Here is a 26212-nt window from a genome sequence, read left to right as displayed (position 1 = left end):
GTATTTATTTTTTACATTTCAAAGTAAATTGGAAGCTCTGACACATGTTGCGTTGCATTTGCATTTGATATCGACCCCACGCCGTCGTACGTCGGCCTTCACCACCAGATGAAAATCTTTGCGGAATTCTCCTTAGCAGTTTGGCTGTAAAAATGAAAATGCAGAAGAAACCGGTCATAAATTACATAAAGTAGCGCGTTACGCAGTAGTCGCGAAGCCTCAGTAAAATGACTCTCGTTACTTTGGGGTCCCCTTTCGTATGTATGCAATTTGACAATATTGTTATCGTTCCTACGTAGCCTAACTCTTTATAAAGATTTGCCTTCATTAGCTTGTGGAGCGGCAGCATTCGGCGACAAAAAAAGAACAGGAATGCTAAAAACACGGCACCGAGAATATAGAGAGGCGAACAAAAGAGGAGAGGGTCGCCTATATTTTTAATGTACTGTATGGCAATGCACAGGGCATAGCAAAAACAAAGTTAACTGGCAATTCGCCGAGTACAGACTTATCATGATTGAAATTTAATAAACAGGCTGATTAAAACTTGGTACAGCTTTGGAATATTCATGCTGTTTCAGTTGAAAATAATTTATTCGTAAGGCATATTTATAGCATGTGAACAGCACAGCAGTTAGTTAATGGAAGTCTAGATTACAACAAATACCTTATGCTAAATTTAAGGAATACAGGAAAATTCAACTTTTTATTGACGGTACATAGAAATACCCGAAAAGACATGCATTTACTATGTAAATGGGCAAAACACATCTTGAATAAGCATAATCAACAAAATAAAAAACATTATTTAGAAACTGTTTTCAACAATAGGAGGGAAACACCAGACAGAAAACTGGAAGTGGGCTTCATCCCAAGCCACCAATGGCATCGTTTGGAGTTGGTAGACAACTCTCGTCACCATAGGAGATCATTTCATTTGCTTTACATCACGTGTGTGAGACCACTGCAGCCGGAAATCTTGCATCGTTTTGTCTTCTCTGACCGTGCTTTAAAAAGAAAACGAGTCGGGTACCCAACCTTTTCTTCCTGTTCCTGTGTTCTTGTTCTAAACCAACAAATGACGCTTGCTGCCTGTCATTTAGCCAGAAACTTCATACCCAATACCTAAACTCAGTAAGAAAAAAATTACTCCATCTCCCGCTAAAGGCAACCATGTGTGGATGCGAAGCAGCGGGGAGATGGTTAGCTTGAGCGGGAGATGGTTTTGCGGCAGCGGCCCTAGCGCTCATCGCGGCGCTGCACAGGAGAGAGAATGAGGCGCGCGTGCTCCGTCATTTTCATACCGCGGAACTACCGTGGCGCCCCCAGGGGAGCATGTAGCTGTCGCACCACCTGTCGTGCGCGCCGCTCCGGATTCCTATAGGAGAGAAAGGGGGGAGCGTAGGAGAGGAGAGAGAGGGGGAGGGGACGCGCTGTGGGAGTGTGGCACGCGGGCGCCGCTCCGTACAGGATTCCTAGAGGAGAGAAAGGGGGGAGCGTAGGAGAGGACTGAGAGGGGGAGGGGACGCGCATGCGCTGTGGAGGTGTGGGACGCGGGACAACAGAAAGAGCCGCCGGCAAGAAATGCTTCGCATTTAAAACATCACCGCCCAAGCACTCCGTACAGATGCTTAACCATCGAAGCTGAAACGTGCGGCGCCGGTGTTTAGCAGTGGGTTAATTCCGACTCAGTATTGAAGCGTTTGTCAATTATTGGTTACATGTTTGGTTACAACAGCGGATGCTGGTAGCATCGGATGCAGCCACAACGCCGAGCTAACTCGAGATATCGAACGCATGCGACACGGCGAGCCGAGGAGACGTCGTTGCGGGCAGAGCAGCGTCAACGTGGCAATGGCGGGAACGCTTTCCCTGACGACGTCACTAAAGGCGTTGCCAATGGCGCGAGCGCTTGGGTGCGACGTAGAGAACGACGTAACTGACGGCGCAGCCAATGGAGACGTTTAGAGGAACATGGGACGAACGGTTTTTGTTTCGCTTAGCCATTTACAGCTTTCGATGTCAACAATGTCTCGTATGTTGGCTGCAGGCAACATTGGTCAATAAAAGGTTAAGGAACGACATAGAAATTCATTTGCGACAATTCAGTTATCTTCTATACATGTAGTACGCCTGTCAGAGCGCTTGCAAAGCAGCTTACAATGTGCCGATACCGGCGAACCAACAAATGGCCTGTTGGTGTGCGGGCCAAACCGGTGACTGACACAGCCAGTGAAAAAGCTGTCACGCCAGTACTAATTTTGCCCAACTGTGGATTCCTCAGCGCGCACCTAATGCACAGAACACGAGCATTTTTTTTTCATTTCGCCTTCATCAAAATGCGGCAGCCGTGTCTGCTTATTTCACTATCACTACAACATGACGATACAAAGCGTGATCACACAAACACCCACAGACACACGCTCAAAGTCTTCAAAAAATCGTCTCATGAAGGCCTGTAGTTTCCAAAAAATATCGGAAATGACTTGGTCGTGTGCATTGCCCGGCAAACGTTTATTGATAAGCCACAAATGTCCCCGTAGTTTCACGTTTCAGTAGCGGTACAAATGCAGCGCTGCCTTCAGAGATTTTCTGTCTGATGAGCCGGTTTCAGTCAGATAAAACACGCTGTATAAGCTCCTCAGGAACATTGCGCAATTACCACATCGACAAGTCTATAATAATAGAAGTTCTCGTTTAAAGTAGTGTAAGCCACAAATGATGCTGATGCGGTAAAGGCATTCTCGGGGCGTGTTTAACTCGCAAGTTGATTACATTTATACAGGGCCGTCCGTATTAAAGGTTCGCATCACACCACACGGAACGCTGTGAACGCTACAAGAGAGTGTGGACGCCAGAGCCACCGCTTCTACTTTCTAACAGAAACAATGAGTGTTTTGAACATCACGGTTCCACGAGAGAATTAAAATATTACCATCTGATCTTTCCTTTGTTCTCGTCGGTTCCAACTGCCCGCTTCCCCGTCCTACAATTATTGGTAGGTTATGAAAACGAACACAAAACTGGTTCAAACTGGTTTGAACTGTTATTTTACCCGCTGCGTAGCTGAATCAGCACCGATTCGCTGAACCCGAACGAAAACCGCAGTAATAATTGTAAGAAGTCACGCTTCGACACTCTCCTCTCGTGTTCGTTGTTAATTGAGCAACGGCAGGGCCACTCATACATGTAGTTTACTTGCTATATCTACACCACGTGTCCCAGCTAACGTTACCCAAGCTGTTCAACAACAAAAAATTAAGAAAACGCACTGCAAGACACAATTACCGCACCTACGGCGTCAGACTTCTGACGGCCAAACACTGTATAGGTCTTCAAAAGAAAATATGGTGCAAGAGATAATTCTATCTTCCTTTTCGCTGAATAGCTTCGCTAACTTTAGCTGGGACACTCTCTAAACCTTCATAACATGAAGTGCGGCGTGCTTTGTTTTGCGGTCTCTCTCTCTCCCTTTACGTCTTTCTTCAGCCCATGCTGACAACCTCGCAGGTGAAGTTCATCACCAAAATCTATCACCCAAACATCAACAGCAACGGCCTCATCTGCCTGGACATTCTCAAGTCCCAGTGGTCGCCGGCCCTGTCCGTAGCCAAGGTGCTACTGTCCATCTGCGCGCTCATGTGCGAGCCGAACCCGGACGACCCGCTCATGCCGGACGTCGCCTCCGTGTACAAGCACGACCGCACTCAGTACAACGCCACCGCCCGGAAGTGGACCAGGGAATACGCCATGGAATGACAGGACGACGAACCACGCCGACATTGTCGACGACCTCGCAACCGCGCACGTGAACCAGAGTCGCGTCATTCGAGGAAGCATGGCACACGGCGATGTTAGGCAGTCTTTCGGTGGACTCCTTGGGAAATTCCTTTCTAGAGTTGGCAAATTTATCGAGGCGCACAAGCGAAATTTGTGTAAAGGACCCATATTCCCGCAGCAGCGATGGAGCAGCCTGTGCTGCGACTTTTTTTCGGCTTGGCCATTAGAGATCTAACCAAACGTATTCAGTTCCCTTCTACGAAAGTAATCAACAACAACAAACATTGCAGCGTTTCCCGCAGCGCATTTCTTTGCCTGCGCTCAAAGAAACCGACATGTAGGGGAGCACGTAGTCATTCGGCGTGACAATCAAAATCTTACCTATATATGTATACCTAAATCTCGCCGCCCGTTTCCCACACCGTTGACCCGGGTTGTTTCCCTTTTTTTTTTGTCTTAAATAAATTTAGAATAAAAACGTTGGAACACAATTCGAGCTCCAGTTTAAGTCGACGAAAGACTTAGCCTTCGTGACCGAGTCGATGGTGACGTAGGGGCGCAGTCACTGCGCACCACACTCAATCGCGTCACCCCTGGTGTCAGACGAGTAGGAGGAACGTCGGACTCTAAATTTTTTGGCTGCAGAATCTTCGGGATACGCGCTTACATTTTTAGACTGCGCTATTTTCGGGATGAACCCGCATTTTGGCGTATGATGACGTGTTAATTTTAAATAATTTTAAATAATTTAAATAATAAATTACGATGTGCTTATGAGGCACGCTTTTGTAGGGGAAAATCGTCAATGGCGTTATGGTTACAGTATCAAACTTCTGTGCTAGAGGTTATCTGTTTGAATCAGGCTACTGGACATAATTCTGTAACGTGGAAACTCATGCACAAACCACTTTTCTGCCTGCGTTTTCTTTTTTTTTTCTTTTTTTTTTGGGGGGGGGGGGGGGGGGTGAGCAGGCGACGAAAAATCCCGAGCAACTCGAGGCAAACAGCTTCGCTGTCAAAAGCAGGAAAGAGTGATCAGAGATGTAAGCGGTTGAAAACAAGATTGAAAATTTCAAAAAACTTAAGTTTTTTTTCACCAAGAACGCGATTGAAAAAATTGTGTAACCTCGCAGAATACAGAACCTGCAAGGGAATTTGGTAAAAAGGAGGAGTTTGGGAGTGCATTGCCACCACATGGATTCATCCAAGCGGTGGCAAGGACTTTGCTTCAACCAACCCTTGAGACCCCTTGCCTGTCGCGTACTGCAGATTGCCCTTCTGCGGCACGTGAAAGAAACTGGTCCGAGTTTGGAAATGTGGACACCAAGCTACGCAACAGGCTCGCAGGGGATCGCGTGCAAAAACTTGTGCACGTGCACTCTAACCACAATGTACGGAAGGCTGCGTCCGCTGCACAGAGAAGCGTTGACGCGTCAAGCGGAAATGAATCGGACACTGATTAATACAAATGCTTGTCTTGACCCTTTGATTTGAAATCAATGTTTTGACGTGAAATAGTGCCTACATATTGAACCCGGAAGCTCTTCTTAGACTTTTGTGATGCAATAATGTAACAATTATATTCTTTTCAGTGTTAAAGAAATCAATGTGTCGGATTTTTCATACCTCTGTGCGCAATCGTCTTTTTTTATTTATTTTTATTTTTCGGGAAAAAAATAGGGGCAGCTTGGCACCATTGGTGCGAATACTGGGCAAACAGCGAAGCTGGCGAGCCCACCTAGCTTTATCTCGGTTCGGCCAAGTTTTTCAGAGGTTATGCTTCGAAACTCGGCCACGTTTTGCGCAAGATCACCCCGGAATCATTGACAGCCCAAGGAGGAACGAACACTCGATCATTAAAGTATCTGGACGCTCAAACGCTCTTGCTCGGTTTCGCGGGTTCGTAACTCCGGATCTTCTGCGAATCGCCGACATTTCGCCGCCGCTTCGGCGGCGCGATAATCGGGATCAGACCGAAGTCGTCTTACTCGCTCTCGAGTAGCGGCGCGGCGGCTTTCGCACCGCGCTTCCTCTTCTTCGGGACTGACGCTCTTCTTCGGCCGCGCCATCTTCGTGGCGATGTGCTCGGCGCAGAGACGGCGGGGCTTTTGTGTCGCCGCGGCGGCGACGCGTAGCTATATATCCCGTGGGTCGGCGCAGTGATGTCACGGCTTAGCTCCACCTCTGCGCAGCTGCGGCAACCACTCCGCACGGTGCGGTGACGTCATGGCTCGGCAAAGCTATTGGGCGAAGCGATGCGACGCGCGCGATGACGTCACGGCTCACGCAGCTGTGGCGAGGCTTGGTGCGCTCGGCGCAGCTCGGGCGAAGCGTTGCTAGGCGACGCATGGTGACTTCATTGCCAGGCGGAGGTTTTGCGGCGTACACTCGACGGACCATCATCGAGCTTAGACAGCTTCGCTAGTTTACATGGGGTATGTGCCATTGCGCTTGGACCCTTTCTGCACTACCTACTGGATCGGCCCACATTTCGGGCGTACACCACCGGAATACATCCAGCTTAAACAGCTTCGCTGTTAAGTTAAAGCATGAAAGAAACCAGTTTTCTTTTTCACGGCGCTCAAAATTTCATGAAATTTTACATATCTGAGAGTGATACGACCGGATCCCTTATAGGTATAGGTAGGACCCGTTACAGGCATAGGTAGCAGTTCAAGGTACATAGAAAAGTTATGACGAAAAGAAAAAAAGTTAAGATGTACACAAAAATGCTACAATTAAATGCGTGCATAGCTTACCTGATTAAATCAAGCAGGCTAGGTGACTATCTGCCACCGCCCCGTTTCAAAGGAGATGCCAATAAATCATCACCATCCAGTATTTGTGGAGGTGGAAAGCATACCGCGCGAGATCTCCACGTCCACATTGCCTCTCTTTTCACGTGCTGTGGAAGATTTTCACCGCCAAAGTGAAGGAGCAGCACCCAGATCTTTCAAGTGCACCGAACGTAATATTTACTGCATTTATTTTGGCCAAATTTACGACGGAAGGCCGACAACTGCGCTATTTTCCGAACAGCGCTCACTGTAACGACGGAGCTTTTCGTCGGTATTAGTATTACGCTATTTTTATTCTTCTCCGCTTCCTTGCAGCGTAAAAACATCCTGTTATGGGAAACAATAGGGGCTTTCTTCTGGCATCCTTCGCTCAAGAGAGAGAGAATAAACTTTAATCCAAAGACCACGCGAGCCTAGGTACCTCCTCCGCTCTGCAGTGGGTGGTCCCCTCATTCCAGGAGTCCAGCGGCCTTAGCTGCCCTTCTCGCTGGATTGACCAGGTTGAGCTGGTCCGTCGAGTCGGAGCTGGACAGCGCTGCCTCCCATTGCCGTGTGGTGGGGTGTGTTATGGGTGTGAGCTGTGGTGTGTTTGCTCAAGCAACGTGTGGATGGAACTTGGGCTAATTGTGGCCACTGAATACTGTGGTCCTTATCCGGTAGCACAATTTATGACCTGTTATATATTGACGAGGTGCATAAACTCAAGCAAGGCTACTTTCTGTGTTATAACAAGTCCCTGTTCTTGTTTGGCGACCATTTGCAAGCATAGAGCGCACGACCAAGTTGGACACATCGGACACAACTTTCTCCCGTTGTGTCCAGCTGGACACAACGGGAGGAAAAGACAGCCTCCCCACTTTATGACCGGGAAGCGCGACCTCCACAATCAATGATGTGGTATCGGCAGGAGATTTATCCATGGTCGTACGCACTGCGAATGTTTACTCCAACCGATACAGCACTAAGCAACGTATTACTGTACATATAGGCACCGGGCGGCCGTCGTAAGGCGCCAGCAGCGCTCGTGGCTAACAGCGCTCCAAACGGCGGCGGCGACAGCACTGGCATGTGATGCAGACGACGCGGCAAAGGCGCCGAGTGTACACATGGCGCTTCGAGTAATCTTGCACTGCGGTTTTCAAGGCCTGACCAACTGGAAAACGCGTTTTCGTGCATCTGCTCTCGAGAAAGGTCGCCGCTTGCACGAAGCAGGTCACGTACACGACATCAGGGAGTACAAAGAAGTCAACGAGGGCAAATTGCGTGGCAAGTGCACGCCACAAACAAAGCTCAACGCGACAAGCTACGATGTGGAGCTAGATGTAAGTAACTTCTCTATCCCTATTTCTCAATAGTTTGTTTTTCTCTGTGCACGTTAACACCGCCACCTAAAAAAAGAGAAAAACGTACGTCCCCAAATGCTTTCTTTTTTTCAGTACTTCGCCGATTGCACGTGTTGTTGTTGTTGTTGTTCCTCGATCGTACTTCTTGCATGTTGCCGTTTGCCTATCCTTTTTTTTTTCGATGCTTCGATGATCCTAATCACTTACCAACTATTATAATCTTCAGTTCACGTCTATTTCACGCAGCTTGACGTGACGAGAAACGTCGTCGGCGGCCGGTGCACTTGTAAGGCCGGCGTCGGCGGCGATTGTAAACATGCCGCTGCGTTGGCTTTCGCCGTGGATACTGAGCGCACAGAGTCGTGTACGAGCAGCAGCCAGAGCTGGGGAGCCCCAGGAAAAAAAGTGTACCCCAAAGGAAAAAGGCTCAGCTCCGAAAAGACGGTACGTCGTGTCAGCATATCAGCGGCTACACAACGCTTGTTTAATCAAGGCCCAACGCAATGTTTAAAGCGTTGGTTTACACGCGTCTTTTACTTGATAAATATTTTCTTTCTTTTCTTTAGAAGCCGATATGCCAGACAGCCTATCCTCCATGTACGTGCTCGAAAAATGTGATACCAGCTGTCCAATGGTTCAGCTATTAAATGCAAAAAGAAAGCGTGAGGAGCAAGGCGATCTCGATCCAGTAAGTTTTACACGTGCCCATCCCTAGACGGCGATTAATTAGACCCGATTGTGTTTTTCCATGTTGCAGGGACCTCTAGATGTCCATTACGAGTGGGAGAAGGAACAAATAATGTTTCAAAGTTCCACAGACCCCAGTAGCAAACTTCGTGGTGAGGTGGATGCCTATTACAAGCTTCAGGTGACATCTGTGGTGACATGTAAGACACAGCGCACAACAGCATGGCACAAGGCAAGGTAGGTGAAAATTCGTTTGAGCCTTGCAATTTGTCTCTTCTTAGTCTGGTTTTGTTAAAAGTTTATATATATAGAGTTCGAAACAAGCCAGTCATTGGCATAGAAATGTGCAAGCCTACAGTGAATGCGCTAATGTTTCAATGCGTTTTCAGAGCATGCAGGATAACATCAACACTGGCTCACAGAATCCTGCGCCACCGAGGGCCCAACGAAGACCTTGCCGAAAAGATCATCAGGCAAAATCGCATCACCACAGCTGCCATGATTTATGGCATCAAGCTAGAACCTGCAGGACGGGCATGGTTTGCCTATCACGAAAATGTTATAGTTCATGAGTTGGGATTTGTTCTCAAGGACAGCCAACCATGGCTAGGATGTAGTCCTGATGGAGTGATTGAGTGTCCTCACTCAGAAACTGAGCTCCTTGAGATCAAATGCCCCTACTCAAAAAGGAGCGGGCAAGAGAAGTTCCTCGAGGGAAAAAGTCTTGCCTACCTTACGACGTCAGGTGGAGCATGTCACCTTAAGACTTCCCACGAATACTACACGCAAGTGCAGGTGGCTCTATATACACTTGGTCTGAAAGTGTGCAAATTCTTGGTGTACACTCCCAAAGAGCAACTTCTTGTTGTTGTGAACCGTTGTGATGAGTTCCTGAGTGAAGCTATTCCTAAGCTAGAAGAATTTTATTTCCATCACATGTTGCCAAAGTTAGCACACAGTCAGCAATAGATTTCTGTGTTTCATTATTGAACTTTATTCCTTTAGTGAACTGTGATACCTCTGAGGGCTTTCATATTGTCATCACTAGTCATGAACCAGAAAAGTGAAATGCGTGATTTTTATGGCATGTTATCAAGGCAAGGTGCAATAAAGACAAAGGTATAAAATACAATTTGCATAAGTTTTTATGTCTATGTTAAACAATGTAACTCTCAGTCGCTCTTAACACCAAACAAAATGATCACATACACAAAACAAAAATTCAAACACGTTTGATAATACTACTTCCCAATTGTGCAAGCATACAGATAACAGCATAAGAAAATGTTGCCGTCACTAGTCATGAATCGTGAAAGCAATATGTATGATTCTTGTGAGAGGTAAGTAATCAAGGCAAGCTGCAATAAAGCTGGCATATGATACAAGGTATAAAATCTACATCACTTTGTTTGTGCTGAAAATGTATAAAGCGACTGACTGTGACACTGACCCAAAAAGTCACAATGAACAAATAGTCAAGCACATTTGAAAATACTATTTTGCAAGTTGGCTAGAACACAGATAACATGCATAATTTGGTCAATGTGGTCATGCAGCTCAACTGGAAGTCGGATGTTAAGAATATTGAAAGTTTTTATCCGCTGAATCATCCGCTCTACATGGATTCGAACACTTGCTATATTGTAAGTTTCAGCCATTTCTTCTCGTGTGAAGTTTGCTCCGGTTGAAAATGGTGGCATTACTAGCACAGCATTTGCTTCTGCCATGTCAACACGCACTCCAGGAAAACCTTTATCTGCAAGAACAACATCACCTGGCTCTAGCAAGGAAAATAGACCTGAGTCGACAGTTATGAAGGCATCCGTGGCCCTTCCTCCATATGCCTTTGAGAGAAACATTACGGCACCATTTGGAGCAATTCCAATAAGGAATTTTGCGGTGAATGTCCCTTTGTAGGATGAATACATCAGGTTCTGTGTTTCAACTAATGCAGGCCGTTCTACTTTAATCTCAGTGCAGTCGATCACAACTCTGCACTTTGGATAATGCAGCTTAAAGCAATTGGGCATTGTAGACAGCACATCGCTTCTGTGATGCCATTCTATCCAAGTGCGAGTTCTTGCGTACAATTCATTCAAAACGCTAAGGAAGCACCTAGCAGCTGTTCTACGGTGCACACCAAACAAAGCACCCAATGCTGTGTATGTAATTCCAGTCTTCAGCTTCATGAGAAACAGAGTTAGTCGATCGGCTTTGCTCATTTCATAAACACTTCTTGTATTACATAAAATACTAAGTAGCATTGAGAACACTGTGAACGACACTGAGCATAGACTTTGCATGGCATCTTCATTGCTCAGCACTGTTTGCACTCCAGCAAAGTAAACTGAACGGTGGTCTGGGCCTGAAGATGTGTTGTGTGTTAACGCAGCTTCACACTGAGTTGACTGCGATGACACAAACTTGCTGGAGATTTGGGTTGAAGCTATGCTGCCATCGGTAGTAGACAGAAAAATGCAAGGATAACTCAGAGCTTCACTGCAATCAAAGGATGTCATTGTGCCAACCTGAAAAAACAAAATAAGCAAACAGTGCACCAGGGGTTGTAAAGCACATTTGATTGTTTCAGTGCGAAATGATGGTGCTATGTTCTTGGATGCCTTTTTCTCAGCATTCACGGCATGCACACGGTCACCTCATGTGTTGCTGGTGCACATTGCAATTAAGTACCAAGAGGCCAGATGTAAACCAACTATAGCTTCAAGATAATCGACTGCTGGTTTAATCTGGCTGCTTTTAGTACAAATGCAAACTGGCGAAATCATACCAACATGCCACCACTGCAAGAATGCAGAACTTACCTCACACGTTTTGTTATTGCAATCCTCACTAAGAATTTCTTCAGCTGCGCACTCGTCACTAGAGATATCCGCAGGTGCATGTTCATACACGCATAGAAGCAACTGGAGATGAAAAAAAAAAGTTTTGTAAACATGTTTGTCTCGCTTGATCGCACAGACGACTGCTAGTAAACAGTACCTGCTCAGGTGCTTCGTTTAGGGGGGCACTAACAGGAAAAAGGCCAGTTCTAGCTGTATGTCTTTTCTTCAGCCTTTTTATACAAAGATAAATTACATAAAATTAGTACGCCTTCTTTGAAACTGCACCGTCCTATGCGCGTTGCACCAGACACCTAGCAATCAAGTTAAATATCGCTACATATTGCTGGTGCATAAGTGCAAAGCTTCTTTTCTTACGTCACATCCTAAATGGTATCGAACGAACAAATTCAAAGTACTTCTGCTTGAGCGCGCTAATTAACGCTTTCGCGTCGACAACGAAGCGACGGTCAAAGAGCTTTAGAAAACGAGACCGTCTTGCGCTAACGAACGCTACAAGTGCGTACCTCTCGTAGCGATCTTGCGAGGTTGATGGTGGCGGCCGCTTTCGGTAGGCTGACGGGAACATTGAAGGGTTGTAACTCGGGCTGCTTGGATCTTCCGACTTCCGATTACCTACAAAATGACGGCTGCAAATCCGCGTGTTCGCCTTCGGTGCCCAAGCTTCAGAGCCGTCACACCTGTGGAGACGAAGACGCAATATTTACTTAGATCACGAAGCTTTTGCGACTGAATGGCTCCTTCATTGATGGTAAAACAGCTAGAAAGCAGAGTAACGAGGGGAATGTGTGTGCTACGTACCGTTGTCGGCGGACCGCGCATATCCAGACTTTCCGCCGTTCGAGCTGGTGGGGCCGCGACGGGAACCGATGGAACTGAATGCCTTCGCCAGCTTTATCCATGCTTGAATAGCTGTTTGTGCATCCAACAACGCAACATGTCTGTTCGGACTTGGTACCACGAGGCATTTTGGCAGCGCGGAACACAAGAGACGAAGGAACACAAGCTAGCAGCGTAGCTTCGTGCGGCCCAGCAGATAGCGACCGCGCGCTCTTTCCGGCAGTCACATGCCATTACTTTCGCGGCGCTACCGAAAGAAGGCGCCACCAGTCGAAACTCGCCCGCGCCCGGTCCCTATAGAGCTGCTTCCGATGCTACATTAGAAAGAACATGCACTTGGAAAGCTACGATGGGCTCACGCTTGGCAGCGGACCACTAAACTAGCACATATCTGAAATAATTTAAACAAGGCGAGGGGTGAAAAGCGAACGGCAAGACAGCAAATAAAAATTAAAGCCGTGTCCTACTACCACCTGGGACACCATACAAATGAAGCAACAGGATGATAGGCGTATCCTACTTTGACTTTGTGCTTTGACCTTGCGTGAACCGCTGGGGAAGATATATAAGCTCGTATGAAATGTATTTTCACTTGCGTGAAAAGTTAAAGTACCACAGCACCTTTAAACCCCTCAAGGTGTACGTTTTGCACATAACACCCTTTTGGAACCCAGAACTATAGCAAAGGCGCAGTAAGGGTGCATTGATGGTGTTCTTTAACGAGAACGCCCATTTTCGAGAAAATAAAAGGAAAAAGTAAGGACGCAAGGAGGGCGCTTCTAAAACCCGCACCCACGATGGTGCAATGCTGTTCAGTGTGTACGTTGAACACGACCGTTGTCTTAATGGCCGCCTAAGTACAGCTCCACGCTCATGTAAGGTCAGAATACTGATTTATATTTTTATCGGGCGGGCCATAATGCTGGATTCCGGCCGCGAGTACAGAGTCACCGCTTCGTCGACGCGACCGCACAACATGGCCCGCCTCGTCTGTTGTACCCCCGGGTCGCATACAACAGGTAGGATAAAAAAAGCAGCAGTAGGCGATCACTCTACAAGCCGGCATGGCGTCGCCTAGAGTCACGACCAGTGGTCCCTACTCCATGGCGTAAGTCCTGGTCCACTCCCTGGCGGTGGTCTCGTACAGACCCCGGTTGTTCTTGTAGACGGACGCCACCCGGGGCATGAGCGGGTCGTCGGGGTTCGGGTCGCACATGAGGACGCAGATGGACAGAAGCACCTTGGCGATGGACAAGGCCGGCGACCATTGCGACTTGAGGATGTCTAGGCAGATGTCGCCGTGCGTGCTGATGTTGGGGTGGTAGATCTTGGTGATGAAGCTCACCTGCGCCGGTGTAGGTAACACACTTAAGGCGAAAGCCTTAGATGGCTCATGGGTCAAAAATTTCACCGTCCGGAAAATTCAATGGCACCAAAATTGATGGTGCCCCCATTGATGGTCGAAGTCACGACCTTTGGAGGGAGTCAAACCCAAGACCTTTAGGATTAAATGAGGCAAAGTGCATTAAGGCACGGTTAATTAAGATAGAGTTAATTAAGGCACACTGACTTCGACCTTCGTGGGAGTGGAACACTCGACCTGTGGTAGGAGAAAACAATAGGAAGTAACAACCCATTCGAATGATTCATGGAGCCACCATGTGCTGGTGCCACCATGGTGCCAGTAACAAAGGTCGCGCGTTCGAGTGCTTTAATTACCTCTACCTTGATTAGGAAGTGGTTAATTACGGCACTCGAACCCACGACCTTTGGTGGGTTCCAGGAGGTCGTCGAGATATGCAATAACGAAGGGGAGTCCCCGGGTTACCTAGTTGATGAACCTCTGGAACGTCTGATCAGCGTCTTTCAACGCGAACGGCATGCGAACGTACTCGAAAAGCCCGAATGGTGTCACAATTGCAGTCTCGGGGATGTCCGCTGGCTCAACAGGAATCTGGTGGTAGGCCTTTACCAAATCTATCTTGCTGAATATCACCGCTCCCGCTAGGTTGGCAGAGAAGTCGTGAATGTGGGGGAGGGGATAACGATCAGGGACGGTGCGCGCGTAAAGGGTACGGTAGTCACCGCACGGGCGCCAATCTCCACGGTCACGCTTGGGAACCACGTGGAGAGCTGACGACCAACTGCTCGACGAAGGACGGATGATGCCCAGTTGCAGCATGTGGTCGAATTCTCTTTTGGCGATGGCAAGGCGGTCCCCAGCGAGGCGTTGGGTCGGCAAAGCACTGGAGGGCAAGTAGTGACAACGTAATGCGTGACGTTGTGACCTATTGGTAACTCAAGGTTGGAAGGTTTCGTGGGGCGCGTCCACAAGGTTGTAGAACACCGCAACTCCCTCAGTTGAGAGTTCGGAGACGGCAGAGAATGCGCCGAAGGGTAAATATGGCCTCCACGTGGGTAAACCAGACTGCAGGATTCTGTGGCCAAAACGATGGCAGGTGAATCTGCACCGTGGCGACGGCCTGTGTGCCGATCGCAGGTCGGTCGTTCCTGGTCCCTTCCATGATGTATGTGGTGCTCGCCTTGCGATCACGTCCGGGTCACCACGTTACAGAGACCGAGGTTAGGTCCTCTATAACAATGCATGAGTCGGCAAGTGAAAGAACAAGGAACCGTTCAGGCCGATGGCAGGAGCCGATGTTTTATTCTTCTATTTTTTCTAACCTCGCAGCACGCAGCATGAGGAACGAGGCACATGCGCATGCACATGCACCTGAGCGCGCCATAAATAAAAGGCGGCCGATGAAGATGACGATGGCCGCTAGAGTATCCAAGAATAATCAACTGTTACGATATCACTAATAAATATGCGAAGCAGCCCTTGCCCCAATATACTCCCTTGAGGTACTCCATATTTAACAGCTTGCACGGAAGATAAACTTCTGCGTATACCGCGTGTTTAACCTAACACATTTTTTATGTTTAAAACGTGACTCATAATCAGAACTGATTTTGGCACGTAAAACCACAGCAAGAAAGAAAAAGTTTAAAAGGTGCCTCTGGCAGATAGCACAATACTAGTTCATGAGCTGGTCTACCAGAAGAGGCGGACATCATTTGCATAAATGAAATGCATAATCGACTAACTAACCAAAATTAACTAATCAAGTTTTCAACTAATATTGCAATTTACAAATTCTAGTCGCGGTAATCGCAACGCAGATCCACTTGGAACGAATTCAAAGGATGACACCAGTTTCGAAATACTAATTCCCGAACTTTGCGGAGAAATGCGTTGGCTTTCTTAACAAACGTCATTCTTTGCATTGATGCACAAAAGTAACTAGAACGCAGGTAATTAGTTAAGGTAATTAGTTTTTTTAATTAGTCGATTATGCATTTCAATTTTTTGTGCAAGTAATGTCAGCCTCTTCCGAGTACACCAGCTCATGGACTAGAATTATGCTATCAGCCATAGGCAACCTTTAAAATTTGTGTGAAAGTGTTCGCTGAAATACCCTGCTATACACTCAAGGATGTATGTTTCCTCAATAGCTCTGAATTAAATCGAGGGCAACGTTACGAATTCTGTAACATTGTAGCTTTTGTGATAATGTATCATGACTAATTTTTTCAAAAGCCTTAGACATATATAACGATACTCCCAATGTAAGTCTCTTGCTTCAATTATTTTCAGAGTCAGTTCTTTCTGAAAAAAGTAGAGCACTGTCAGTTGAAAAGCCGATATAAAACCGTACTGTGATGGCGCTATAATAGAATGTTTGTCAAAAAATTTAGTCAGCCTATAACAAGTGTTATTTTGAAGTACTTTAGAGTACAGCGGTAATGATCAATTAGGCATATAATTACCAATAATAATTTTAACTCAACTTTTATATGTTACCGTCACCTTTGCATTCTTCATATGCTGCGGGAACATGCCAGTCTTGAAGGCAAGGTTGTAAATAAGCGTCAAATACGGGCTAAGAAGTTCAATAACAGATTTAACTGGTTCCATTTATTATAACCACGCACGTTAGACACATTCTTTTTTGTTTGTGTGGGTGCGCGCTGGGGCTCTCGTCGAAGAAACATGCCAAAGTACTGCACGTTAGTTAATTTCTTACGTTAATTTCTTCCCTGCCGACGCTTTACACAAGCAGTTAAGTACGATATGGTTGGTCATCGCAAAAATACCTGGCTAAACGTTGTGCCACACGATGGCGCCCACAAGCGGCTGCTTGACGTATACGTGTCTCCGGTAGGGTGTATACTAGAATGTAGGAGCGGGTCCAGCTAGCGGACCAAGCGCCAAGGGTGAAGCAAAAAACGTTGAAATTGCGGTGGCGCTGCCGTCACCTTATTCTGAAGCTCCGGCCATTAAACGTTGGCTACGGCTGTTTCGGCAGCAGCCATTGCCTGAAGCGAGCTCACGGGCTGAGTAGCCGTCGTCTGTTCGACGCACCGTCGTTGTTGCGTAGTTTGCATTCTTTCCGCCGCTCCTTTTACAGCGAAGCTGTTAAGGGCTCACTGTTAGATTGTAGCGTCCGGATGTCGAAAAAAACTCTGGCCATACGCTTTATGTGCGAGTGAAAGCGCGCGAGGGACGCGCGCTTTCACATGGAGCGAACACGCGGCGGAGCACGCGACTTCTTCCATCGGGCGAAAGGCCGTGGGGCGACGGGACGAAGGGAGAGGAGGCGATGTTCAGCTGCGGCACCAAATGGGTATCTTGCGACCGGGCGCAAGGGGAACTGGCGACTCAATCTCCCAAGCAAGGAGGAAGGCAGCGCGGGAGGGAGGGGTTGAGGATTCTGCTCTGCGAGAACTTCTACTTTTCGCGGCGCCGGGCGGTCGCGCGCACCGTATCTTGAAAGCGATCTGCAACACGCCTCCTACCTTTGTATGCGCATGCTTTCGCCGCTCAGTTTCCGTTGAAGCAATAGACCGCATGAACCTTCGCTCGCTGCTGCTGGCGCGCTTGCTCACGCCAGCGTTTTGACAGCGGTTGTGTGCGGTCACACAAACAACGCGCACAACTGTTGTCGACAGTTGTGTGCTGTCTTGCGCGGTCTTCCTGGCTTCGCTGGTCTTCCATCTCCACCCCAGTGAAAAGGCTGACACTTTTTTGCATTTTTTTACAATACATCGGTGGGGAATAATATCAGTGTTGCCGCCACCGAATATCTAAACCAGATGCATCGGAGTGAAACGCCTGTCAACGCTCCATGCAGCTGCGGTAGGGTTTCCGAAGCGACAAGCGTCCGCCCGGCGCGCGGGGCCGCCAACCTTTCAATAAAAAAAGCCTCAGCGGGGAGCCTGCGTTGGACCTACTCCCCATATCTAGACCCGGTATCCCGTTAATACGGACAAGTTAAAACTACATTGACGCAACCTATTTTGTGTACAAACCTTGGGCGGCTTGAAGGGGTAGTCCTTGGGGAAGACAATGTTGAGCCTGAACACTCCCCCTTCGAAGGGGCTGTCCGACGGGCCCATGATGGTGGCTTGCCAGTTGAACAGGTCCGAATGGTCGATGGGACCCGCAGAGCAGTTGGCCGGCGGGTCACGGCTGATGTCATCGAGCTCCTTCTTGATGCGTTTCAGGGCCATCGCGCGGGCTGGCTGTCGCGGTCACTGCTCGCTGACCAGTGACGAGGACACCCCGGTCACGTAGTGCGTGTGGCCTACGCCCGCGGACTACCAGAGTGGGAAGGCGACTGGTCGCTGCTGGGCTTCGCTGGTCGATCTGCGTGTTGGCAAGCGAGGTGCTGAAGGTGGACAACATCGGAAAGCGTTCTCATCTTGGCACCATTAGTGCTGCTTACAGTTCGGCGTTTTCAATTCACGCTTGCAGCTCAGACAATGCGGTCATTGTTTCCGCCGGCGGCACCGACTTTAGATTTTACAGCAAAGCTGTATAGTTGTACCTCCCAATGGTTATCTCGTGTCCGTGGGCAAAAAGTCAACTAATCAGCGGGAGGCGCGCGCCGCTGGGTTCCTTGCAGCACCACAAGATGGCACTCGCCTCCGCGCATCCGGGGCCGTGCGGGGGAAATAAAGAAGCAGAGCCAGAAAGCTCGCCTTCGCGAATAGCCTATCGCCACAAGAGTTTCCCGGTAAAGATTACGGCTGCATAAGCTGCAGTTGCCGGGAAGCGGCAACTGTAGTATACGAAGCAGGGAGTGACGTAACTACACTTTCATATGTAAAAGAAGAACCCACCTAACAAATGATTTGTGTTGTGCCAGTACACGGACGTTTTTGCAGTCTGCCTCCACAATCACTGGGGTATACCTCGGCGGGTAATCGGAGCAAGGATGCGTGCTGCGAGCAACAGTATGTAATTATAAAGCTTTCACGAGAGGCGCAATTAATAGCCGCGAAAGCATATTGCGCCAATGGAGCTACTGCATATGCTTTTGTTGCGCCTGCATCCCTTCGCGCTCGAGAGAGTGAGAGAGGGGTAGAGATACAAAATAATGATTAGGTGCGGAGCACTTTAGGGGCCCGGGCTGTCGGCGCCTAATGTGTCATGTCACGCTCAGAAAAAAACCAGCGCAAAACAGGGCCAAAACATGCAAATACCAACGCAAAGCCGGGTAAAATTTAACTAGATTCAGAATAATATAAAATACAAGAATATTCATGAATTAGTCGAATTAGCAGAAATTCGTTAAAATCGCTTCTAACACGCCCGGCTGATACCGGCGCAGCGCAAGCGAACGCGCCACCACCCCACAAGTGAAAAGATTCCGCCCGCCGCACAGCCGCTCCAGCGTCCAATCAGCGCGCGACATCTGGCGGGGGAGGAGGATCGTGCCTAGAAAAGCCGTTCCCGCGCTCCGGGACACTCTTTCCCGCTACGGACGCCAAGTAGCAAGCACGCTTGGAACGACAGCGGGCGCTCGCCCGTGAAAGACAGCGCTGATGAAGCCCTGCGTCGTCGGCGCTGTCTGCGCGCCCGAGCAGCTAAGTTGCTCGCCAGCGCAGGCAAGCTAATCCCAACATCGTGAAAATAATAAATAAACACAGGATAAAACAAGTTAAACACAAAGAAAGCGCAAGGGAATCAAGTGATCCGCACTTCCCCAGCTTTCACATTGAGTGGAACTGCATTACCACCGAGTTTACCATTGCATTAGCGCCGAGTTTTTTTTTTTTTTTTTTTTTCCAGATTCGTGCCGCAGCAGAAGAACGAAAGATATCAATTACATGGTCCCTCCAGGCGAATTATCCCCGTCGCCGCGACGTCCCGTCTATATTTACCTATATGTGTGCCACATGTTCATCTTTGCCTCATATGCAAGGTAGATGCTATGATATTCAACCACTAAAGTTGTTAAGATAATGTGTATTCTTGACTTAATTATTTATATCAATTTTGGATGCACGGAAACAAACGGAATGATACCTTTATTTCACAGCGCGTGCCTTTTATTTTAAATCTTTTTAATCAGTTGAAAATTCACGCAGAAGCGAGTTCTCCAAGTATGTGTGAGCACTCTGCCACTTGCTCATCACCACGCAGCCCACGCAGCTGATGACGTTCCCATCATTTGTAAGCAGTTATATTGCTTTAGCACCTTATCTATCCGCGTCGAACCCTTATGAACCGTTATCAACCATACCCCAGTGGCGTATGGCGAGGCCGGGCGGGCCCTGTATTGAAAGCGTTCTACGATGGAGACAGAGGGCGGCGAGTGCTGACAGTTTAGTGCGCGCTGTGTTCTCGCCGCTTAGTTCGCGTTGAAGCCAGAGGCAGCACGAAGGTCAATTCGCTCGCTGCTGCGGGCCCTGTCTTGAAAGCGAACGTGATGGACGGACAGACGGACGGGTTTCCTCGTTGGGTAGGCATAGTAATTCTCACGCATTTACATTAGTGCTTCCAACCTGAACGTTACGTAATTTCGTTGGCGCCGCTCTTTACAAGCAGCACAGTGGCGCTTGCGCGATGCCATTACAGGCCCTGCACGGCATGTCAAAGCTTTCTAAATGTGTCACATTGGTGTCTGCGAATGGTTAGCGCACCGACCGAGGAGTTTAGGTGCAACGCAAAGCCCTGCCATCGCCGTCAGTGCCTTGCCCTTCGGGCGAAGCTGCAAATGTTCTTTATTGAGAAAGAATGAAACTATCTCGCGACTCGTGCAGTGAAGCAGTCGACAACAAGTTGTCAGTTTCCCACTAAGGCGAAGCAGCGAAGCATTGCAAGGTTTAGCTCTGCGCTGAAAACGCCTCCGAAAGCTAGCTTGATGAAGAGCTCCGCCAACGGCGTTGCAGTCGTTGCACCCTAGAGAGAGAGAGAGATTGTGGTTCTAAAGAGGAAGTGGCGCTATTTTCTGCAGCCCTTTAGGTACCTTTAGGGAGCACGACTCAGGGCCAATATGAAAATATGAGCACCCTCGATGGCTCACCGAGATGAGACTACCTCGATATCCTCCTCGCCCGTGCTGGCGTTCGAAGAAGCCGCCGAAGCACCCCGAGACTAAAAGAAGCCCGTCGGCGTTGGTCAGCGTCCGAAAAATCGCATAAATTTAGCGTCGCGTTCACCACCGCGTGGTATGCACACAGCTGCTCAGCAGGAGTGGTAATGTGTGTGCGCACAACTCTCGTGCCGGCAGTGGAAGCCGGAACACTGTCCTGACTCCGGGAGAGCCGACTGAGCGGAGCGCGACAGTGCGTCCCTTCGGCTTCGTCGCTTTTGAAGCCGAAGCTCCGAGTCCGGCAGCCAGCCGAGCTGCGACGCGCTCAGCTACAGGAATGCCAACGACAGATTTCGCACCGCGCGCCGCGAACGCGCGAAGGCATTCTGCGTCACGTTGGCGTGTCTCTCGCCGGAGCAAAGCGAGATTCGCCCGGCGACGTCGTTGCCTTTCTGCGCCTTTTAGCGAAGCAGTTGTCTTAGGTGGTGCCATAGCAAGCGAAGCAGTTGGCGATGCACTGCAGATGCACGTTGAAAAGGGAATCCAAACTCACGAAACACGGAAGCAACTACTTGATGTCTAAAAAGCCGGCAGATCCCACGCCCTGTGGGAATCGATGTTGTGCGAAGCAGTGTGCGGGGAGCGTACCAAGTTAACGAAACCACCATGAGAGCACCAAGACGTAGGCGGCTCTTTCATTACCTACATGAAACGCATGTCACGACATTCATGTCATGAGTCCTCAGGAGTCCCTTTAGCTACACCTAAGAAACCTTAGGGCGAAACCCTTAGTCATACTCGTGACTATGACTTCTACCAACATCTTTTAGTGTTTGCTTCCCTTAGTACTCACGTCCGAACCAATTTCAGTGATTTTTGAGTGCTATACTTTTTTCGCTGTGTCATTGTCATTTTGCTGATTCATGCTCATGACTGATTTCTACCATCGGCCTGTAGTGTTTCCTTCCCTTAGTACCCACGTCCGAACCCATTTCAGTGGTTCTTGAGTATTATTCTTTTTTTGCTGAGTCACATTATTTTCGCTGAGTCATGCTCATGACTCATTCTGTAGTGTTTCCTTTACTTAGTACCCGCGTCCGAACCCATTTGAGTGGTTTTTGAGTGTTAAACTTTTTAGCTGGGACATTGTCATGACCTACATGACACGTATGCCATGACATTTTTGTCACGACCTATCACTTAAGGCCTAGTCAAGAGGTTTAAGGCGTAGTCAGGAGGTTTAAGCCCTCCTTTTGCTTTACCCCGCGGGCAAACTTTGTACCTGTTATGCACGAATAAAAGATTCACTTCAAACTGGCCGTAAAAACTTATGTTCGCCATACACTCCTGTCATAATATATCAATTTTGGTACCTACCAAGTTAACGAAACGACCATGAGAGCATCAAGACGTAGACGGCTGTTTCATGACCTACATGACACGCATGTCATGATATTCATGTCATGACATATCATTTATGTTCGTCATATACTCTTGTCTTAGTATGCCAATTTTGATACATAACAAGTTAACGAAATGACCATCAGAGCACAAAGTCGTAGGCGGCTAGATAGATAGATACGGTCAACATAGCAAATGTTCTCCAATAAATGCTTCGCCTTTAAAAATGTCTTGAACAGATCATTCAAACGTCTAGTAGCTGTCTTGATCAAGACATTTTGTAGCCGTAGACGTGTAACGTACTTCCGTAAGCCCCGCTAACGTTACGCTAAAGGTTGGCTTACGGACATCTTTACAAGATTAACCTGAATACTCTTATTAGGCATTCCCTCAATTCTTTGTGGCAGCGGTTACACTAACACGAGGTTCATCCACAGTTACAACTTATTTTAAATGAGACATGGACATGGAAAAAAAATTATATTGTCAGATAGAGTGATGCACAGGTTGTTTTTCTAGATCTGAACAATGGGAATAGCCTAGCACACTAGTACATTTTGCTTAGACCAATCATCTGAATGTGGCCTGTCACAATAATTTTGTATATAAAACCAGATATGTAGTGTATACCAATGTGCCCCCATTGATTGAAACAAGGATGTCACTTCTGCATGAAACGCATCACCGTCGACAAAACTTTTTCCTGTTGTGTCTCCGGCGAACTGAAATACTTTCTAGCAGGGAAACATTTTGTCAGTGATTCTACGGTTCAGGCAGAAATGACATGCTGGTTTCATTTACAGCCGGCAGGATAGAATGGCACAACAATACGATACACAATGCTGTGCTACAATAAATTTTTAAAAATAAACGATGGTTCACATCTGGAAAAATACTCTCCGCACCACTCTATCCGGCAATATAAATATCTTTTTTTTTTCTGATATACGTGCCTCATTTAAAAGTGAATTGCAACTTGCTTTGTGGGTGCGCCTTGTGCGCATATCGCGATATGCTTGCCAAGCATCACGCAGAAATACCATCCATTAGTGAATTCCTTACAAATCGCATGTTACTGGATCTGAAAGATAAATCAGAACAGGCTGTTATGTTTTTACACTCACTGTGCGATGAGCTTTTCATACAGTGCAGTGCAGTGCATAAAAAATGATTGCAAGCTAATATGCTGCAAGACGTCTACTTCTCACCATGTGACATAGTCAAACTTTCATCATCATCGTCGTTAGCCTATATGTCCACTGCAGGACGAAGGCCTCTCCCTGCGATCTCCAGTTACCCTGTCTTGCGCTAGCTGATTCCAACTTGGCCCTGCAAATTTCCTAACTTCATCACTCCCGAGGACTCATGACATGCGGGTCATGTAGGTCATGAAAGAGCCGCCTACGCCTCGGTGCTCTCATGGTCGTTTCGTTAACTTGGGAGGCTCCCCGCAAACTGTTTCGCATAACATCGATTCCCACAGGGCGTGGGATCTGCCGGCTTTTTTCGTTGTGCGGTCCTTAACTTGTTCTCGAGCTTCTTTGTTAACCTCCAAGTTTCTGCTCCATATGTTAGCACCGGTAGAATGTAATGAATGAGACTTAGTGGTGTGTTCTCTCTTCATTAACTGTTCCTAATAAGGTGTTTATGTTTTCTCTTCCCCAGCCTAAACTAACGTGCATTTAAACGCGGTACACTTTTCGTGAGCACTCTCACTTGTGAGCGCTTTGCCTCCGTAGATTTCCCCTTATTGCCAAAGAGAGTTGTCCACGAGTATAGAGCGCAATGATTTTAGAGCGAAAGCACTAAAAGCCATGTCTCGCTAGGTCATTCAACGCGTCGCAATGACCTTGATCCGCCGGAACGCGAGACGCAGGATCGCAAGTGTGGCAGAGGTGACGTCACGTCACGTGATCCGCTGCGGAGAGGCGTCGCAGCTGCGCTCGCTCAGAGCCTCGCCGCTGTGGTACCACGTGACTAGGCGACGGTTTAACGGCCACTTCGCCTGGGCTTGGTCGCTCAGTCTCGCCATGCATGGACGGCGCGCCGGCTGGGCCGCCTGTGCGTGCGCTTCAGCGCAAGCAACAGGCTGAATCCAATCATCCAGTAGATATATCTAGACGGCAGGCCGCGAAATCTCAAGCAAAGGCAAAGTTGGGTGCTGAAACACCGGAGCAAAGGGAGGCCCGATTAGCAGGTTAGTTAGAGAAGCTTACCAAGCGCGGAAGCGTGCATTAATGAAACACTGCGTGCATAGCGTTTGCAAAACCAAGCTAAACAGACCTTTCGCTCGTGATAACTAAGTTTACAGGAGTGAAACCTCAACCTTTTTTTTTCTATTTTCTTTTCCGTGATAGCGGTATATCAGCTCACAAACGCGGTGAAAATGAAACGAATTGAGCGCTTAAGGTATACGAAATGCGTACATGTGAGGACGACTCGACCGCATGACCTCCCGGACCACTTCGCCCTGGCAGTTGTCGGCCCGCAGTTCTGCACGTCGATGTCCCGCCGGTGGAAATGGGAACCGGCTTCACAGGACGTGCTGGGCACTGGGCGCACCATGGGCTCTTCGCGGGCACCGCATCGCCACCCCGCCCCGCTGACTCCACCGCCTGATCAGCTGAGCGTTCCTTGACAACGTCTTCGGCTTCCTCTACTTCGTCTGAGCGTTGACAACAATGATAATGATGAGCTCAAAGGCACATGTGTCCGATACCCACTAAGGGGTATTTCCTTCGCTTCTTGCCTTCGCTAAGCCATTCCTTTCGCTAAGCGATTCCCTACACTTTTACCCTCGAAAGATCGGTCTCACACGTGACCTCCGCGACTACGCGCTTTGGCCGAGAAAGTTTGCTTTCCGGTACTTCTTAATACATGCGCTGGTACTTGTACGGCTGTCATGGCCTACGCTGTATGACGATAACGTGTTGGTTCGAATCGTTTGGCTGCAATCGTGTTGCGCCAATGTTCTCTCCTAGTTATTGACTTCATGCACACAGAGTAACGTGGATTATAATGGTAGCTCTATACACTTTCTAATATGCACTGAACTAGGCATAAGACTTTAGAGATGCCGCAACGTATCTCGTCATCGTTATCATTTTAGAGCGCTGCTCCTAGGCGGCCGTTCCTGCACAGCCGACACCTCCTAGATAAACTAAGGCCTTCCTAGTGGTTGCGTGACGTCACTCCGAGGGTCCCTGCGGGTACAGCGTTCCGTTATTTCAGAGCGTCATGCTCGCTTCTATTGTTGTTCTCGAAGTCTGTTTTGGTGCAGAATGCTATGCCATGTCTATGAGAAGCACTATTGGGGCACAAGTGAAGAATTCTGTAGCTAGCTTAGCCCTTGTAATAAAAACCAAAGGGCACCAGCAATTAGGCGCTGTAATCCCTTTTTTAATGCGTTAGAACTTCACTTTTTCTTCATCGTTGCTGGTTTCTTCGCGGAGACCTTCTTTTGCGCATTGTCTCGGATGGCGGCATTTCTCAGTCTGCGGAAGTTGTTCAAAACAACATTGTTTGCCACGCAAATTACCAAGCGCAGAAGAGTTTGTGGAGTGTAGCCATTTTTCGTATATCTCAATGTCGGTCTGTTCTTTCAGCAAGGAAAATGCCTGCGAAGTAACAATACCCCATTGATTACTGCATGAGAGAAAGCCTTCCGCGTATTCTCCCAGTGGCAGCTCCTCTGAAACTAATTTCGTCACCAATACCATGTTCAGGGTGCATGGCTATGGAAATGTCAGCCCTCCTCTCGACAGGTTACCTATCATCGCAGTGTTTTCCGCTTAAATCTTACGGTTTTCTGTAATCAATATGCTGAAACAAGCTGAACGTGAAAGCTTCTTTAAAGCAGCATGAGCAGCATATCCGGCAATCTAAACAATGGCATCTATATGAGACTGGGAGGGTGCGATATCATCGCCACTGACTGTCACAGAAAAGTCAGCCACCAGAAGATCTTCACTGACATCTTTAAACTGTGTTTCTTCGTCCAGAAATGAAAGGTGAAACGTTTTTGCAGACGAAGCTTCTTTTCATATTCGTAGAGCTGACCCACTGAAATGCGGTACTGTGCTACTGTAATTGGCGATACAACACTATAACAATGTTGT

At 48.0% G+C, this 26212-nt stretch overlaps 4 protein-coding genes across 6 annotated transcripts in view; 2 read left to right on the top strand and 2 right to left on the bottom strand.

Annotated features, from left to right (window-relative positions):
* Positions 1-4232, top strand: part of LOC119454234 (ubiquitin-conjugating enzyme E2 D2) — a 65256-nt gene extending 61024 nt beyond the window's left edge. Inside the window, exon 3 of the mRNA XM_037716213.2 lies at positions 3511-4232. Coding sequence (XP_037572141.1) covers positions 3511-3759 — 249 coding nt within the window. The 3' untranslated portion in view covers positions 3760-4232. The remainder of the gene's footprint in view (positions 1-3510) is intronic.
* Positions 4233-8451: 4219 nt separating this feature from the next.
* On the top strand, positions 8452-9577 carry LOC119454233 (uncharacterized). The gene is made up of 3 exons (XM_049668284.1): positions 8452-8609; positions 8679-8845; positions 8998-9577. The coding sequence occupies exons 1-3, from the start codon at positions 8496-8498 to the stop codon at positions 9575-9577; spliced, it is 861 nt and encodes a 286-aa protein (XP_049524241.1). The 5' UTR covers positions 8452-8495.
* A 260-nt stretch (positions 9578-9837) lies between these two features.
* On the bottom strand, positions 9838-12451 carry LOC125945895 (THAP domain-containing protein 6-like). 3 transcript variants are annotated; one of them, XM_049668281.1, is made up of 3 exons: positions 12271-12451; positions 11976-12149; positions 9838-11136 (listed from the first exon to the last, which is right to left on the bottom strand). In XM_049668281.1, the coding sequence occupies exon 3, from the start codon at positions 11125-11127 to the stop codon at positions 10084-10086; it is 1044 nt and encodes a 347-aa protein (XP_049524238.1). In that variant the 5' UTR covers positions 11128-11136; positions 11976-12149; positions 12271-12451; the 3' UTR covers positions 9838-10083. The 3 variants fall into 2 exon arrangements, with proteins under 3 accessions (XP_049524238.1, XP_049524240.1, XP_049524237.1); XM_049668280.1 differs by lacking the exons at positions 11976-12149; positions 12271-12451 and adding an exon at positions 11431-11905.
* Positions 12452-13040: 589 nt separating this feature from the next.
* LOC119453596 (ubiquitin-conjugating enzyme E2-17 kDa) lies at positions 13041-25286 on the bottom strand. Its single transcript, XM_037715649.2, has 3 exons — positions 24521-25286; positions 17683-18019; positions 13041-13654 (listed from the first exon to the last, which is right to left on the bottom strand). Exons 2-3 carry the CDS (start codon positions 17881-17883, stop codon positions 13406-13408), a joined length of 450 nt encoding a protein of 149 aa, XP_037571577.1. The 5' UTR covers positions 17884-18019; positions 24521-25286; the 3' UTR covers positions 13041-13405.
* Positions 25287-26212: the final 926 nt, after the last annotated feature.

This window comes from Dermacentor silvarum, chromosome 5 (genome assembly GCF_013339745.2).
Source record: "Dermacentor silvarum isolate Dsil-2018 chromosome 5, BIME_Dsil_1.4, whole genome shotgun sequence".
NCBI lineage: Eukaryota > Metazoa > Arthropoda > Arachnida > Ixodida > Ixodidae > Dermacentor > Dermacentor silvarum.
The sequence above is the reverse complement of the archived record's forward strand: the minus strand, read 5'-3'. Positions and strand labels throughout refer to the sequence as shown.